This window comes from Salvia splendens, chromosome 22, assembly GCF_004379255.2.
Source record: "Salvia splendens isolate huo1 chromosome 22, SspV2, whole genome shotgun sequence".
Lineage (NCBI taxonomy): Eukaryota > Viridiplantae > Streptophyta > Magnoliopsida > Lamiales > Lamiaceae > Salvia > Salvia splendens.
Genome location: NC_056053.1, coordinates 25031039 through 25048371, shown reverse-complemented (window position 1 = coordinate 25048371; position 17333 = coordinate 25031039). Strand labels below are relative to the sequence as shown.

Below are 17333 nucleotides of genomic sequence, written 5' to 3'. Positions count from 1 at the left end.
CGTGATTTCTGCAGCCAAAGAGTGTTGTATGAGCATAAATCAAGAAATATTATTTTTGGGTTGTTGTTGGAGAAGTATTTCACCACATATTACCAAATATACTAACATCTCCACAATGATGGCTATACTTTGTGAATAGGGGGATGTCACTTGAAACCATGCTCAAACGCTTCATTCAGAACAATAATCATGTTATATACCAAAACCAGATCGAAATCTCGACCGGAAGTAAAGTCTTGAATATGAAGCCCAAGACAGAAAGAACTCGCTGACAATAATCTCGAGCCAACATCCATCACTCTACTTCATGCTGAATTACTCGGATCAAACAGCTAGCATTCTTCTTAGTATCAACTATCATGTCACGGGAACACTGCACTCTACAAAGTCGTTCTTTGCAGATCTCAACTCCAGCGAAATTCAAACCTAAAATGCACGACTTAATGGACATAAAAGAGCATCCATGCTTCTAATTGCTAAACTTCTACATATCTTTATGTCTTGATAGAGCATAAACCTAGGATTGCAATAGCTACAAAGTAGCATCTCATCCTTCACGATTACCTTTCACAATCCACTGAAATCTCACATTTTATTAAAATTTGTTTTTTGATTAAAGGAAGGCAAAAGGGAAATAATTGATTCAAGCAAACCAAACCAAATCAAAAATGGTAATAGAACTGAATGAATTGAGTTGTTGATTTAATTTTTGAAAAAAAAACATTTCTAGTTCAAATCGAATCAATCATTAATTCTAGTTAGATCTATTTGGTAAAAAATAAAATACTACCAAATAGACCGAAAATCAAATGCGCTCTCTCTTTGCACGAGCACACACCATAAGCAAGACAAGACGTACATCAATCATCAAAGGTAGATTAAAGTCCAATTTTGATCCCTTACATTTCCTAAAATTCTTTTTGGTCTCATGCATTATAAGTTTGCTACCTTTTGGTCCATAACATATTGTTTTGGTACATTTTGGTCTCAAATAAGGTCACAAACTTAATTTTTTGGACCCGAAAAGAATTTTATGGAATACATAGGTGACCAAAATTGGACTTTAATCCTAGAATATAATTAATTTATTAAATTGATCAAACATTTTGACTATTTATTTTAACTGAAAATTGTTTTTTTGGACTAAAACAATATGTTTGGGACTAAAAAGTACTCCCTAAAATAATATGTTAGGGACTAAAAGATCATAAACTTAATATATGACACTAAAAAAAAATTTAGAGCAAATGTAAGAGACCAAAATTGAACTTTAGTCAGAAAGTTATAATATATAATGACTTGCAAAGAAAAGGCAAGCCTAGTGTCCATTCACCAACCCGTACCAAACAAGACAATAATGTGTTTGTCTCCTCTCAGACCACAAGACTCCCAATCTTTTCAACGACCCCTACAGCTACTTCAAAAATGCCCGCTACTCCGACCAAGTCCTCCCGCCGCCGACTCACTCGTCGAGGGTAGATGCGAAAGATTTGCATAAAATCGAACTGGATCTAGTTTGTCTGTACAATTAAAATTATTTGTCTATCAGATGATTTGGTGTTGCATGTACAGTCTATTCTTATTAACTAATAAGTCTAAATGTATGTGCATAATATATCCAAAATTTTATTATTAAGACAACAGAGTTTTGAATATTTTGGCAAGCTACGTTATACTCCATCCGTCAATCAAAACTAACACATTTTTACCGTTTCAGGCTACTCGCCAATTAAAATTACATTTATTATTTTTATTTTTATTTTTAATTAAGTAGATCACATGTTCCAACAATATTAATAATCAACAATGAAATGAATATATTAAACTAAGACTCATTTTTTATTAACTTTGTTACCAATTTCTAATATTTTAAAATTTGATTATGTGAGAAAAAGTTTAACAAAAAAGGCTAATTAATTTATCCATCGAATTTGATCATCTTAAAGAACGTTTCCACAAATACAGTTTTATATCTTGTAATCCGAAAATCGATAAATTGGAATTTATTTAACTTTTTTATTCTTGTTCTTGCATTAATTTATCCATCGAATTTCGTTGACTAAATATAAAGACATAGCTAACAAAGAGTATTATTCAATTGTAGTAGTACTAATTGTTGTACTATTCTCTCCGTCTACGAAAAATAGAGCACATTTGTCATTTTTTATTGTTTACGAAAAATAGAGCACATTTAAAAAGAGAAAGTTTTCAACAACTTCTCTCTTACTTTTTTCTCTTCTATCTTACTAATAATATGGACCTCACGTACCACTAACACTACTTCTCTCTTACTTTTTTTCACTCTCTCTTACTTTTTACCATTTTCTCTTATTAATAGTATAGACCTCACAATTCACTAATATTACTTCTCTCTTACTTTACTAATTCAACATTAAAACCCGTGTCATTCACAATATGTCCTATTTTCGTGGAAGGAGGGAGTATAATTTATCCATCGTTTTACTAGAAGTTGTGAGGATGTACAAACAACCTCTTTACAAAACAAGAAAAAATAGTCTAATCAATTAAGAAATAACATTAAGACTAATTTTCTCTTAGCAAAAAAGTGGAAGAAGAATCGGATAATATACACAGGTCCTCCCTCATGTATTTGCTCGTTTCCTCCGCCACTTTAGTCCACTCGATTCCAATCTTCTCACTATACGCAACCTGCAACGGTCATGGCAACAGTTAGGTGTCCGGAGTTGATAGATCCATTTCATGTGCGTGATCTATAGATAGATATCCGAACATTGCAACATCATACTTGACAAAATTCATGAAGCAGCATGTAGTATTGAGACGGTGCATTTGAAAGGCAGAGATATGCCAACACTAGGAAGAGTGGAGTTATTATTGCACGGGAGAAGGAGGTACCTGATTTTTGACAAATCCTTTCAGCATGTTAACGAAGTCGGCCTTTCTTTCTTCGTCAAGCCTTTGGATTTCCGTCCTGTTGTTTTCCTGTGATCATACCACTCCTTACATCAATGTTCTGGAGAAGTAACATAGAGGAAGACGCTCAACCCCACCTTGTATTGGAGAGGCGGGCGAAAAAGATATTTAAAGCAAAAATTGAGAAATACTCGACAGGAAGGGTTTACATATATTGAAAATCTCGACAGGAAGCAAAGTCTTGAATACCTAACGCAACTATCAAGTCCAAGACAGAAAGAACTCGCTGACAATAATCTCGAGCCAACATGTAATTGTTCTATGATTTTTATCTCAATCACAATCCGGCACCAGAAAAAAATATGAATATCTGCAGATGAATCTTTGATCAAATATGAAAACAAGATATGTGATGTAACTGCATAATATTCAGGCTAAGTATTTTCTTTCTCATATTCTACATATAAGCAATTACTTGTTGTCCATCACTTCACTTCATGGTGAATTACTCGGATCAAACCGCTAGCATTGTTCTTAGTATCAACTATCATGTCACGGGAACACTGCACTCTAGAAAGTCATTCCTCGCAAGCAGGGGCGGATGCAGAAATAAACATGAGTAGGGGCTAAATTTTCAAAATTTTATTCAAAAATATATTTTCATGTAATTTAAAATATTATTAGGGGCTTTTATATACCAATATGTTCAAAATATGAATAAATTTTATAATTTTATAATAGAAAAAAATTAAAAAATTGGATTCATTAGGGGCTAAAGCCCTCCCCTCTTTACATGTGGGTCCGCCAATGCTCGCAAGAATCAGGGAAATTCAAACCTAAAATGCACGAGTTAATGGACATAAAAGAGTATTGATTCCTGTAACTACTACACTTTTGGAATCTGTAGACATGGAAGTTCTCCATCATAACATTCTACATATCTTTATGTCTTGATAGAGCATAAACCTAGGATTGCAATAGGTACAAAGTAGCATCTCATCCTTCAAGATTACCTTTCACAATCCATTGAAATCTCACATTTTATTAAAAATTGTTTTCTGATTAACAGGAGCAAAAGGGAAAATTGAAAGGCTGCAATGACCACAGTTTAAACAAATAATGGATCTATAAGCTAACAACTAAAGTAAACAGAAATAACAGGAAGCAACTACAGTTCAAACACATTCTAAACCTAAATTTCAAATCATCTCTATATTAAAAACAAGAGTTCTAAGATAAAGATACCAAATTAGAAACTTCATGTGTAGTAGATCAGAATCCTAACTTCGTTCAGTATAACTAAAACAACAAATCTCAGTTGGAAATTTCAGGAAACAATCTAGTTCTTACCTTAATCCTTTCATATTCTTTGGTGGCACAACTTTTGGCATCCTCTGTGACCCTAATGGCGTCTTTTAGGTCCTCCAACTTGCGGACCCTTGACTTGTCACCACCAAATATTGTAGATGACGAAGTTTCAAGTTTCTCAGCTCTTGAATGCAAGGCAGACAATTCTGATATAAGAGTTTGCACTGTCAGTAAGGCACTAGAACGATCTGCGAACGCATTGTGTACAGCTAACATCATTCCCATGTGTTCAAGCAATGAATCCTGCAATACAAATTAAAATTCAAAAACTAAATCACAATTTTTGGTAGGAAGGTAATAAAGGTATTTAACTCTTATATAGATCATGTGACACCTATCGTCAAGAAAAAGGTTAATCTTTTTGTCATCACTCCTTTTCAATTCAGAGAGAAGAATGAACTCAAAATGGAAATATCAGATAAGTAAGAACTGAACTTGTTGAGACTTACAAAATGCTTCACAGTGTGCACATTTAATTCTCGATACAATCTGCTCGCCTTAACAGCTGCAGTAGCTACATTCTTCATGTCAGCAGTCCTCACTCTTTGGGTATTTGAAGTTGTTTGCTCACTCTCAAACTTGGTTAACTTGATAAAAGCCAGCCCTAATTCCCCCATGATCTCTCCCATTTCTTGCTGCGCCTTGACCAATGTTTCTGCCTACCAGTTCATAATAGGAGTACCAAAATCAGGAGACATGAAATTCGAACTAAAACTAAAACTTAATATGCTTAAGCACACAAATGAAACCTGCTGCGCCGCATTTGTGAGATGCTGCTCGAGATCCTTCAACTTGAGCTTTTTCTCCAAGAACTCCTTATCTTCCTCCTCCACAGACTGCCTGGCGTTGCCCCAATCATTCACAACAGATTGCTTGAATTCCTTAAAGAACCTCAGCATATCCCTTCCACCTTTAGCGGAATGCACCACGTCCTGCGGCTCAATCACGCTGCTCGACTCCCCCATCAGCTGCTTCGGCAGCCTCACGGCCCCATCAAGCATCCTTGACGCCACATCAATGCTTGTGGGCAGCGGCATTCTCCCCTTCACAGTCAGAAACACCCTCAGCTCGTCGCTCTTCCGGATCATCGGATGCCTCGCCAGCCTCTTCAAATACTTCTCCAGCTCCACTCTCCTCTGCTCCACGAACTCCTGCTTCTGCATCACCTGACTCTCTACTAAGCTCTTATCCGGCCGAGGCGGGATGAAGAACCCTCTGTAACCCTCACTCAGCCGATCCGACAGCGTGACTACGTCCTTGAACCGCCTCCGCACGCTGAAATCGGATCCCTCGTAATCCGCAATGTCCGTGCTCGTCGTGATCAGATAGCTAACAAAGGTATTGCCACCGGGAACAATCGAATTCGATGGCTCGAACTCCTTCTGCTGATCGGAAACGCTGATTCTCAGAAAATCGGAGCTGGAAGACTGAGATTGAGGCGACGGAATTGCGTCATCGCCGGATATCTCGCCGTTGCCGTTGGTCTCCGGGAAGGGATGGAACATGACGTCCGCGTAGGATGGTGAATCGAGAGAGGGGCTTTTGGGAGGGAATAGGAGGGGATCCGATACGGCCGACGGCGGAGGGAAGAGCGGCTGCTCGGTGGAGGAGGAGGAGAGTGTGGTCATGGCACTGCGATAGTGCGAATTGTAATCGGAGGTGGAGACTTCGCCATTGAAGTTGCTCTCGCCGTCGCCGGTGAGGGTTAGGGTTTGCAATTTGTCGTCGGCGGAAAGGGGGTGGAGAAATTCTTCTCTTTCGCCATTATTTGGGTTGGGATTCTTCCCTGATCCCATGATTCGTAGAGTGAGTCTGCAAATTTTAGGGATTTGGATCGGATTGCATAGGAATTTGGATCGAATTGGGGAGAGCTGATTGAAGAGTTGATGAACTTCCCTTTCACTTCTTCTTCCTCCACCAGAAATAACTGCAGATATGGCTGAGTAATAAATAAATATGTGATAATGACGTCATAAAAATCAAGGTACATGTATCTATGATCATCCGCAACGCTGCTCGTCTGGACGGACGGCGTCGGCACGTCCGTGCCACTGAGCACGCCGCAGCGCTGCTCGATGCATCGAGCACGTCCGTGCCACTGAGCAGCTGACGTGGCGGCACCTGATTGGCCAACGGCAAAGCCGTTGGCATTTTCGTTTTTTCTTTTTTTAAAAAAAAATCGAATTTAATTAAAAAAATTCAAATTAAATAAAAAAAAATTCCCACTTCCCAATAAATTATATCCGTTTTCTCCCCACTTTTAATTTATTTTTCAAATTTTTCCTCAAAATTCACATTTTCATCTATAAATACCCCCACTTCCACATAAAAATTTCACACCACACTGCACAATTCTCATATAAATTCTCTCATCTTCTCTTATCAATTCTCAATCTTTCACTCTTACAAAAAAAAATGTTCGGCTCCGGCGATCACCCCTTCGACTCCCGTGGTTGGAACCACGAATGGTTCGGCTCACAACCATTCCCTAGTCCGGAAATGCAATTTTCGGCCCCTCCTCAAACTCAAGGTTCTCAAGTTCCGGGTGGCTACCGGCCTTACCCGGTGGACGACCAAGATGCCCCCGATGGGCGATACGGGTGGGCTCCCGAACCCAGATCGAGAGGGAGCGGCGGCTCTCAAACTCCTCCTCTTCCTACTCCTACTCCTACTCCTACTCCTACTCTTCGTGGTGTCCGCACTCCGTACACTCCGGCGGAGATGCATCAATTATTCAAAGCCTATTTGATTATCTCCGAAGATCCGGAGATAGGCACGAACCAAAGCGGGGATACGTTTTGGTGGCACGTCTCTCGCCGGTACAATGAAAACCGCCCGGCTGCAACCATCGAGTGCAATGAGAGTATGGTGCGCAATGCCATATTTAGAGCCAATGAAGAAATCCAAAAGTTCCAGGGGTATTACCTCCAGGAAGAGCGGTCGGCGGAGAGCGGCAGGAGCGAGCTCGACATCATCAGTGCCGCCTTGGCGACCTACCAATCCATAAATTACAAACCGTTCAAGTACCTCAGCGCTTGGCAGGAGGTGAACGCTGCTCGTCTGGACGGACGGCGTCGGCACGTCCGTGCCACTGAGCACGCCGCAGCGCTGCTCGATGCATCGAGCACGTCCGTGCCACTGAGCAGCTGACGTGGCGGCACCTGATTGGCCAACGGCAAAGCCATTGGCATTTTCGTTTTTTCTTTTTTTTAAAAAAAATCGGATTTAATTAAAAAAAATCAAATTAAATAAAAAAAAATTCCCACTTCCCAATAAATTATATCCGTTTCTCTCCCCACTTTTAATTTATTTTTCAAATTTTTCCCCAAAATTCACATTTTCATCTATAAATACCCCCACTTCCACATAAAAATTTCACACCACACTGCACAATTCTCATATAAATTCTCTCATCTTCTCTTATCAATTCTCAATCTTTCACTCTTACAAAAAAAATGTTCGGCTCCGGCGATCACCCCTCCGACTCCCGTGGTTGGAACCACGAATGGTTCGGCTCACAACCATTCCCTAGTCCGGAAATGCAATTTTCGGCCCCTCCTCAAACTCAAGGTTCTCAAGTTCCGGGTGGCTACCGGCCTTACCCGGTGGACGACCAAGATGCCCCCGATGGGCGATACGGGTGGGCTCCCGAACCCAGATCGAGAGGGAGCGGCGGCTCTCAAACTCCTCCTCTTCCTACTCCTACTCCTACTCCTACTCCTACTCTTCGTGGTGTCCGCACTCCGTACACTCCGGCGGAGATGCATCAATTATTCAAAGCCTATTTGATTATCTCCGAATATCCGGAGATAGGCACGAACCAAAGCGGGGATACGTTTTGGTGGCACGTCTCTCGCCGGTACAATGAAAACCGCCCGGCTGCAACCATCGAGTGCAATGAGAGTATGGTGCGCAATGCCATATTTAGAGCCAATGAAGAAATCCAAAAGTTCCAGGGGTATTACCTCCAGGAAGAGCGGTCGGCGGAGAGCGGCAGGAGCGAGCTCGACATCATCAGTGCCGCCTTGGCGACCTACCAATCCATAAATTACAAACCGTTCAAGTACCTCAGCGCTTGGCAGGAGGTTCGTGTGCATCCAAAGTATAGGGGAGATGTACCATCCTCCTCCAGCTCCTCCAGCAAACGGTTGAGGTCGGTATCTCTATCCGACGCCGGCGAGGATGAGGTGGCTAGCCAGCTCGCCAGAGTTAACTTGGGTAGCCCCGACGCCGGCCGCAAGGAAGGAAGAAGGCGACGACCAACCGCCGTCGCGCCGCGACTCCATCCGCCCCTCTCCTTTTGTGCCACCTCAACCCCCCACCAACTCGTTGTGAACCCTTTTGGCCCAACTCAATTTGGCTGATATGTCAAATATGACCCCCGAGCAACTTTATTCACATTTGGCAATGATACGGGGTCTCCGAAGAACATTGGGGATATGGCTAGATGAATAGTCTTCCACAGGGTATTTTTTAGCCTTTAATTATGTATTTTTTTATTTTTTAGGATTTTAATTATGTATTTTTTTAGGATTTTAATTATGTAATTTTTAATTTTTAGAATTTTAAGTTTGTAATTTTTATTTTTTAGGATTTAATTATGTAATTTTTATATTTTAATGTATTTTTAATAATTGAAGTATTTAAATTAAATAATGGAATGGTGGGACCCTTGAGCATGTCATTGCAGAAGAGTATAGATGTGGGTGTTGTCCTCTTAGGTAAGAGAATGGAGTAAAAAAGTAATAAAAGTGGGTTCGGGCTCACATACGTGCTCTTGGGTAAGAGAATGGAGTAAAAAAATAATAAAAGTGGGTCCGGGCCCACATCCGTGCTCTTTGGCAAGAGCACGGATGGGATGGTCTAAACGAATTTTAAGAAATATATTATAATCCATATGATTATAAATATTACTTTTATTGTGCATATCAGGATTTATTAAATTATTCAGATTTATGAATATTGTTACCTACAAATGAATGTGTGAGAAAAAAGAATTTATTAGAATGAGTATATGTAGTTAATTACATCATCATCATCATGCATAATTAATTGGATGATATTAAGATTTTTTTATTGTAGTATACAAGTTGAGTCAGCATAATATTAGTTGGCTCAAGCTCGACTACAACCCAATTCGAGCTTATGTAGTTAATAATAATAATAATAACAGGTTTGAGTTGGAGTTTGAGCTGAAGTTCAGCTTATCGACATTTAAATAATTGTAAATTTGTTAAATATTTATTGTGAAAGCTTTTAAGGAGCAGCAAATTTACAAAGCTCAATTCAACAGTTGCTTCACACACATATTTTCGTCGAAAATCGGGTTAGCGGGCAGCATCCTCTGTCCGACTACATCAATTTCCTATTTTTTGGGGGAAAAAATTGAACATGTGGAGGAATTGAGTTCCGGATCGCCGTGAAAAGAAATTGATATCGAACACAACGCCGCGCGGCGGAGGAAGCCAAACGGGCGTCCATGATAAATTAGGATTTAGCTTTGAGAATTCAACAAACCCTCAATTTATTGCACATGGAATCGGGGATTAGTTATACGATTTTTAAAATATTACTAGTAGTATTTTATTTTGTAAAAGAAACTGATGAAAAGTTAATAAAATACTATATGTCTTACCTTAATATATTAATTTTATAATTTAATACTAATATAATGAGTTGATCAACTTAATAAAAATAAAAAAAAAAAGAAAATGTAATTGGCGGATAGGTTGAAATAGCTAGCAAAAGTGTTAGATTGTGATGGACAGATGAAATATAGTAATATAGGTTGCCAAAACAATAGAACACAATATGGTCTTAATAGTAAGATTGTACGTGCATTATGCACATCAATGCATTAGGAGTAAGATGGTACGTGCAACACACTTGACAATAATTTTATTTGTATACACAACTAGATTCAGTTCGATTATACGCAATTATTTCGCATCTCGCCTGTCACAAGGCCGATGCCACCCATTCTAACATGGCATGGCGGCCACCAAGTCCTTGTCGAAAGTCATGAGTCGGCGGTGGCACCGTTCCTGGTCGGAGTGAGGACTTCAAAGTAAAGTACCCTAATAGGAGTATGTAATAGGTTCATGGTCTCAATACCGATTAACACATTTACATTAAATTAAAAAAAGAAAAGTGTATTTATTGAAAGCTACAAACTTAAGTAGATAGTATTTCTTTTAATTAAAGACTAAGTCCAAATTTAATACTAGGGAATTTGAACATGGAGTGAGTATTATAGGAGTACTGATGTATGCAATGTTTCTAACTAACAATATTAATTGTTTTACATGTTTTGTGAAAAACATGGATACGTTCCATGATTCGGAAAAATAAATTAATACTCCCTTACTATGAAGTCGAAGAAGGACAGGGAGTTGACTCAAACCAATTGATTATTGTGGTTGTGGTTGTGCACATTTGTGTTCTTGGATAGAGCAGTCAGTTAGTTCACGAAACCAATTGGTAGTGTGTAACATTGTGTTTTTTTCTGGATGCATTCTGTTTTCATGTATGCATCACTAATATACAATGATCCATTATTTAAACTGGTAGTATTTGTTAAAAAAAATTTACATCCCTTAGGATCGGACGGAAACACTATAATCCCCTGATCTACAGATATTTGTTTTTTATCAACCACGTCGCTGGACTAAGCCGTAGACATTGCAAATAGTGCTCCAAGACATTGCCACTGTCTTAACCGAGGACCATCTTCTACATTTTGACCCCGGTAGAGATACTCAAGATATAACCTTGTCGACCCACCTCTCTGCAACACTATCAACGTGGCCGTGATTCGTTTTGCTGCAAAATATGCAGCTCATATGCTTTGCAACTTACCACATCTATGTAGTTTCTATTGACTCCCATCTCAGATGGGATTTGGCCACGTTATTCTTGGTCGAAAATGGGGCGGGGAAGAAGCAGACTGTAGATGCTCCTCCACCTGAATCTTCAAGTTTCTTGTATTCACATTCATTCTTCTACAACTATTAGTGTGCGAAGACAGGGAGAAATGACATGCTTACCTTCGTTGTTTCATTTCCAAATCATCTCGGATTTTCTACTAAGTCGAGTCACTACAAAATAAAAAGGAATATTTCCAAACAATATATGTAACTTAGTGAACTTTTTTTGCCACAATTTGGAATGGGTGTTGGGGTTACATGAAGAAAATGACATCTATTTACAGCATCCCGGAACTAAGTAGATCAAAAAACTTCACGTATTAAATTTGTGTCAGTAATATCCTAAGGCCTAATTAAGGGTTACATATGCACTAACTTCTTCCAATTTTGATTTAACAAGAATCGTCCAACTAGACTACCTGAATTCTTTCTCTGGCCTCTTAATATTTGCTGTTGCACCACCAAAACTGAAGCGTTACTACTGCTAAAGTCAGAGGATGCGATGTACTCTCCAATAACTCCCAACTCCCCGATTTCAGTCCAATTCGATAGTCCTTGAATGAGAACAGGATTTACATGGTTTCTCCCCACGATCCAAAGATCATAGCACACGTCATTCATTGCATGAATAACAGCCAGAGTTTCCTCCCCGTTTTTCACCACTGCCTCTCGATAGACGACATGCTCATTTGCTTCGTATTTCACCCAAAAAGACGTCACCAATTGATCATCAAGCTTCTTCTCCACTTCGATGTCTCCCTCGTTTTCGTGCGAGAGAAATCTGACGACAGTGAGTGATATATCCGGACATCTAGCAGCAGCACGGTCTGCATAAGAAAGTGCCTCTCTAGAATCTGCTCCGCCCATGAATAGAAGGATAAAGTGATGCATTGAGTTTCTCAAAACACCAGAAATAAGACTTGGGTACTCCTTCTTGCTCACTAGAACTCCTACCGAGCAAGGCGCGTGTTTCAACATGTTAAAACTCAGTGATTGAGAGGTTGAATTCCTTGCCGGCGTTCCTCTCGTGTGATCAATTATTATATGGGGAACAGGTACAATGATCAAACACGCTTGCTTAGTAAGAGCTAGCTCGCATACGTCTTGATGCATGCTTCTCTTAGGACTAATTGCTGTATAAGAATGCATTGTTATGTACTCACCTCTAGCTTCACCAAAAATCTTTAGAGCATTATGTATTGAACTGAATCTGCATCCTTCTGCTCCATTTTCCTCTTCACTTTCATGGTCGATGAACACTGGGTTGGCACGACCAACAAGCTCAATTAGGCGTAAAGTATGGAGTGCAATAGGAGTGCTAGCAGTTGGATTAAGAAGCTCTAGTAAATTCATCACTCCGTACAGATTCTCTTCCTCATCGACACACGTTACAATATGGAGTTCACTGTTAGGAAAAGTGTGTTGTATTGTGCGCCTCGTGTTCAGCATATATGGCCTCGCAGGATCATGGAGTATCCTGATCAAGGGCGCAGCTATAACAGTCACAGCTATTGTCAACAGGACCAGCATTGTGAATTCTGGGACTTGCAGAATCTGCAAATGCCACAAAAAGATCATGAGAAAAGAGGGAGAGAGATAGACTGTGCACCAAAAATTGATAAGTAACAGCTAGTATTACAGATATAAAGATACCTTGAAATCCATCCAATGGATAAACAACAAAAACTCGACTTCACCCCTCAAACTCATTATCAGGCTCAGAGTGAGGCTATCTCTAATGGTCAAGTCCAAGAAACGGGCAATGGCAAGAGTGGACACCATTTTCATGATGTATCCAGTCAAGACCACATAAAGCAGCGGCCGCAGATATTCCCAATGGCCGCTCATGGACGAAAGATCTGTTATCATGCCTACATACATGTAAGAGAATGGCATGAAAATGTTGGTCAATACGGTCTCGCTTTTCTCCACTAGAATGGCTCCTAACGGAGGGCCATCAGGCACGGCCAAGCCAAGCCACAACGGCCCATTGGCAATAGCAAGCCCCAGCGCGTCAGCAACAAAACCAACAACAAAAACTCCCAACAATATGCCAATCACATACACCTGATCCACCGGCTTCCCTACAGGGGTTGTCCTGATAATCCATATCATGAACTGTCTCACACCGCCAAATATAGACGCTTGAACCACAGCCAACGAGATGATGTACCATAAAGTAGCTATAGGACGGTTTTCACCTTGCTTGGAGGCCTCGAATATAACTACACCATTCATTCCTATCACATCACCGATCACTGCAATGGATAGCGCCACCCTCCCAATTTCAGAGCTGAGTAAGTTGAGCTCCTTCATGATTGGATAAAGAACGGGAAAGGCTGTCATAGCCAAAGATGAGGTTATCCCCATAACCGCAGAAGCTTTCACCAGCTCGGGAGCCATAGACTTCCTCCAATAAAATGCAACAGCTACGCCACAACAAAGTGGCACCATCACCCCAAACAGGGCAATGTACCAATGCTTTTTATCCACTTTCCGTACTGCAAATATGTCCATTTTCACACCAGATATAAAGAGATAAAACATGAATCCTACAATTCCCATATTCTTGATCACATAATACCCATTATCAGGGAACATATACATTCGAAACTTCTCATTACGGCATAACACAGATGGCCCAAGTATAATTCCGCCCTACACATCATGACATCAATCAAAGACGAAAAAGAACAAATTAGCATGTAGTAAAATAATTAGGTTAAGGTCCATACCAACATTTCCACAAACACCTAGTGTACAACCAAAATTAACACAAATTGAAACGAATCCAGATGCTATAACTCACTCACAATGATCTCCGAGATGATCTTGGGCTGCCCGAATGGCTTCAGGAGGAGGCGGACGACGCGAGAGACAATGATGACAAACGTTAGCTCCACCATAATTAGGGGGAAAGAGGATTTTAACGGATTTTGGCCATAGAAAACGCCGAACAGATTTTCGTTGTATCTCGTCCGACATATATAAGGATAATTCGCCGGCATTTTGAAGGTTTCTGATTTTTCTAGAATTCCTCCATGGATTTACAGTAGAGAGAGGATCATGTTTTGCTGCCATGAAATGACGTTGCAAGAAACTAATTTAACGGTTTAGCGTAACTTCGGTTTTGTCACTTTGTGTGTATAGTTTTGTTTATTTTTTTTATTCCCATTTTATACGGTAGATTAATAAAAGTATTTTATTCACAATTACAGGTGAATATGTATCGAAGAAGTCATGTCCTTCCTTTTGTTTAAAACCCTTTACTACTAATCGGGCTTTATACTTATCAACTGTTCCATCGGCCTTAAACTTTCTTTTAAGGACTCATTTGCATCCTAAAGGTTTAGCACCTTCGGGCAAATCAACCAACACCCACGTGTGGTTTAGCAAAATTGAATCAATTTCGCTTTGAACAGCTTCTCTCCAATGTAACCCGCCTGGGCCATCGAATGCTACTTTTATAGATGTCGGTTCTTCATCTAACATAAAAGCAATGTAGTCAGGACCAAATGTTTTTGGTGTTCTGACTCTATTACCACGTCTTAGTACTGTATCCTTTGGATCGGGCCTTGCACGCTTGCGCGATTCAGGTTCCTCATCCGCTGATTTAGAACTAGTGGCTTCTTCTTCCACTGGTTTAGAACTAGTGGCTTCTTCAATTCTTGTCTCAGAATTGGTTGAGACTTTTTCTTGTCTTTGCAAGGAAATGTATTTTCGAGAAATACAGCATTCCTCGACTCAATTGTTGTTCCTACTGTGATAGTCGATATTTCAGACTTGTGAACAACAAATCGATATGCACTACTGTTAAGTGCATATCCAATGAAGATGCAATCAACCGTTTTAGGTCCGATTGTAACTTCTTTGGGCGGAGGAACCATCACCTTTGCCAAACACCCCCACACTTTGAGGTATTTGTAGGATGACTTCCTTCCCTTCCACAGCTCATAAGGAGTAACATCTTTTCCTTTGAGAGGAATCTTATTCAAGATATAGTTGGCTGTCAAAACGGCTTCCCCCCACATGTTATGTGGTAATCCTGAAGTCAGAAGCAGTGCATTCATCATCTCTTTTAGAGTTCGATTTTTGCGTTCTGCAACACCGTTAGATTGTGGTGAATATGGAGCAGTTGTTTGATGAATTATACCACTTGCGTTGCATAACTCCTCAAACGGGGCTACATATTCGTCTCCTCTATCGCTTCGAATGGTTTTGATTTTACAACCAAGTTGATTCTCAACTTCGTTCTTATAATTTTTGAACGCTTCTATTGCTTCATCTTTACTTCTTAAAAGATAAATGTAGCAATACCTTGTGCAATCATCTATGAAAGTGATAAAGTACTTTTTACCACCTCTAGTTTGCACCATCTTTAAATCACATACATCCGTGTGAATTAATTCAAGGGGTTTTGTGCTTCGTTCAACTGAGTGAAACGGCAACTTAGTCATTTTTGCTTCAAGACAAATTTCACATTTATCTTGGGTATCCACTTCATTAGCCTTTAGTAAATCTAAATTCACTAATCTTTTAATGACTTTTGAATTTACATGTCTCAATCTACAATGCCATAAATTTGAAGACTCGGTCAAATAAGAGGAAGTAGATGCTTTATTATTATTCGTCAGTGGCTTTGCAACACTGCGAGTTGCCACACTAAGCTTGAAAATCCCATCGGTTATATAACTTTTTCCGAGAGATTTTCCAAACTTATACAAAGCAAACCTATCAGACTCAAATACAAGTTTAAACCCCTTATTAACTAGTATTGATCCTGACACTAGGTTCTTGCGGATGTCCGGGACATGCAGCACATCCTTCAAAGTGATTGTGACGCCAGACGTCATCATGAGAATCACGTTGCCAACGCCGAGGATTTTTGGACGATGCTTGATTCCCCATGTTGATTTTCCTCCCTTCAACAGCCGTGTAGGAGGCAAACTTGCTTCTATCTGAGCAGACATGAGCAGTAGCGCCGATGTCGATGTACCAGCCACCCTTGTTATCAACAAGGTTAACCTCTTCAATGACCACAGCAATGAGGTCGTTTTCATCCCAGTCCTTGAACTCCTTCTCAATGACGTGGGTAGCCGGCTTCTTCTTCTTGCTGCGGCTGTCTTTTGCAAAGTGGCCCGGTTTGCCATATTTGTAGCAATCGCCTTCAAACTTCTTTATATGTTGATTTCCCTTCCCTTTGTCACTTGAACGATTTGGGCGAGGGCGTTTGTTGGAGGGACCGCCCCGCTCCAACAGATTGGCTTTGGCTTCAAGTGGGGTGAAGCCCTTAGCCTTTTGGTCGCTTTTGCGCACATCAGCCTCAATGCGCAACTTCACGATCAAGTCTTCAAGGGTCATCTACTTTCGCTTGTGCTTGAGATAGCTCTTGAAGTCCTTCCAACTAGGAGGAAGCTTTTCAATGATCGTGCACCTTAGGAATTTGTCGGGAAAGGTCATCCCTTCAGCCACTAGTGCGTGGATGATCATTTGGAGCTCTTGGACTTGCTCCATGACAAGTCGAGAATCGACCATCTTGTAGTCCATAAATTTGGAAGCTACAACTTGTTCAGTCCCTGCAGCATTATCTATGCTATACTTCTTTTCTAGGTTTTCCCACATTTGTTTAGATGTGGTTACATTGGAGTATACATTGTAGAGGCTATCATCTAATGCACTTAAAATAAAATTTTTACATAGCTAATCCCCTTTTCTCCAAGCTTCATAGTCCGCCATGACTTCGAGCCTAGTCTCTTGGTTGCTTAGCGCAGGCGGCTCGTTTTTCGTGAGGAAGTTGTCGACGCCCAATGTTGTCAAGTAGAACAACATCTTTTGGTACCACCGCTTGAAGTCAGATCCTCCAAACTTCGGTGGCTTCTCGGCAGGTGGCATCATTCTTGGTGTCAAAGGTGCCGCACTTGGTCCATGGAAGGAACCAATTTCGTTGCCCCCGAAGGAGCCAACAACGTGGTTGGGCATAGAGCCCCCACCATTCATGTTGGGCATAGAGCCCGCCATGGTCATGTTGGGCATAGAGCCCGTCATGTTCATATTGGTCCCGGAGGAGCCAATACCCGTGTTGGTCCCGAAGGAACCAGCACCCGTGTGAGACCCGAAGGCCCCAGCACCTGTGTGAGACCTGAA

The 17333-nt window shown here is 40.5% G+C and overlaps 2 protein-coding genes across 2 annotated transcripts; both read right to left on the bottom strand.

The window, feature by feature from the left end:
• Positions 1-2423: 2423 nt before the first annotated feature.
• On the bottom strand, positions 2424-6189 carry LOC121787421 (sorting nexin 2B-like). Its single transcript, XM_042186131.1, has 5 exons — positions 5013-6189; positions 4713-4922; positions 4246-4506; positions 2878-2964; positions 2424-2670 (listed from the first exon to the last, which is right to left on the bottom strand). Exons 1-5 carry the CDS (start codon positions 6057-6059, stop codon positions 2545-2547), a joined length of 1731 nt encoding a protein of 576 aa, XP_042042065.1. The 5' UTR covers positions 6060-6189; the 3' UTR covers positions 2424-2544.
• A 5226-nt stretch (positions 6190-11415) lies between these two features.
• LOC121787418 (cation/H(+) antiporter 24-like) lies at positions 11416-14302 on the bottom strand. Its single transcript, XM_042186128.1, has 3 exons — positions 14003-14302; positions 12843-13847; positions 11416-12743 (listed from the first exon to the last, which is right to left on the bottom strand). The coding sequence occupies exons 1-3, from the start codon at positions 14195-14197 to the stop codon at positions 11550-11552; spliced, it is 2394 nt and encodes a 797-aa protein (XP_042042062.1). The 5' UTR covers positions 14198-14302; the 3' UTR covers positions 11416-11549.
• Between the last annotated feature and the right edge of the window lie 3031 nt (positions 14303-17333).

Excerpts from the sequence above, each read along its gene's own strand:
- LOC121787421 (XM_042186131.1), bottom strand. The coding sequence starts at position 6,059 with ATGGGATCAGGGAAGAATCCCAACCCAAATAATGGCGAAAGAGAAGAA. Across the intron at positions 4,923-5,012 it reads TCACAAATGCGGCGCAGCAG|GCAGAAACATTGGTCAAGGC; the intron begins GTTTCATTTGTG and ends ATGAACTGGTAG. Across the intron at positions 2,965-4,245 it reads AAGAATATGAAAGGATTAAG|GAAAACAACAGGACGGAAAT; the intron begins GTAAGAACTAGA and ends GTATGATCACAG.
- LOC121787418 (XM_042186128.1), bottom strand. The coding sequence starts at position 14,197 with ATGCCGGCGAATTATCCTTATATATGTCGGACGAGATACAACGAAAAT. Across the intron at positions 13,848-14,002 it reads AGATCATCTCGGAGATCATT|GGCGGAATTATACTTGGGCC; the intron begins GTGAGTGAGTTA and ends CATGATGTGTAG. Across the intron at positions 12,744-12,842 it reads TCCATTGGATGGATTTCAAG|ATTCTGCAAGTCCCAGAATT; the intron begins GTATCTTTATAT and ends TGGCATTTGCAG.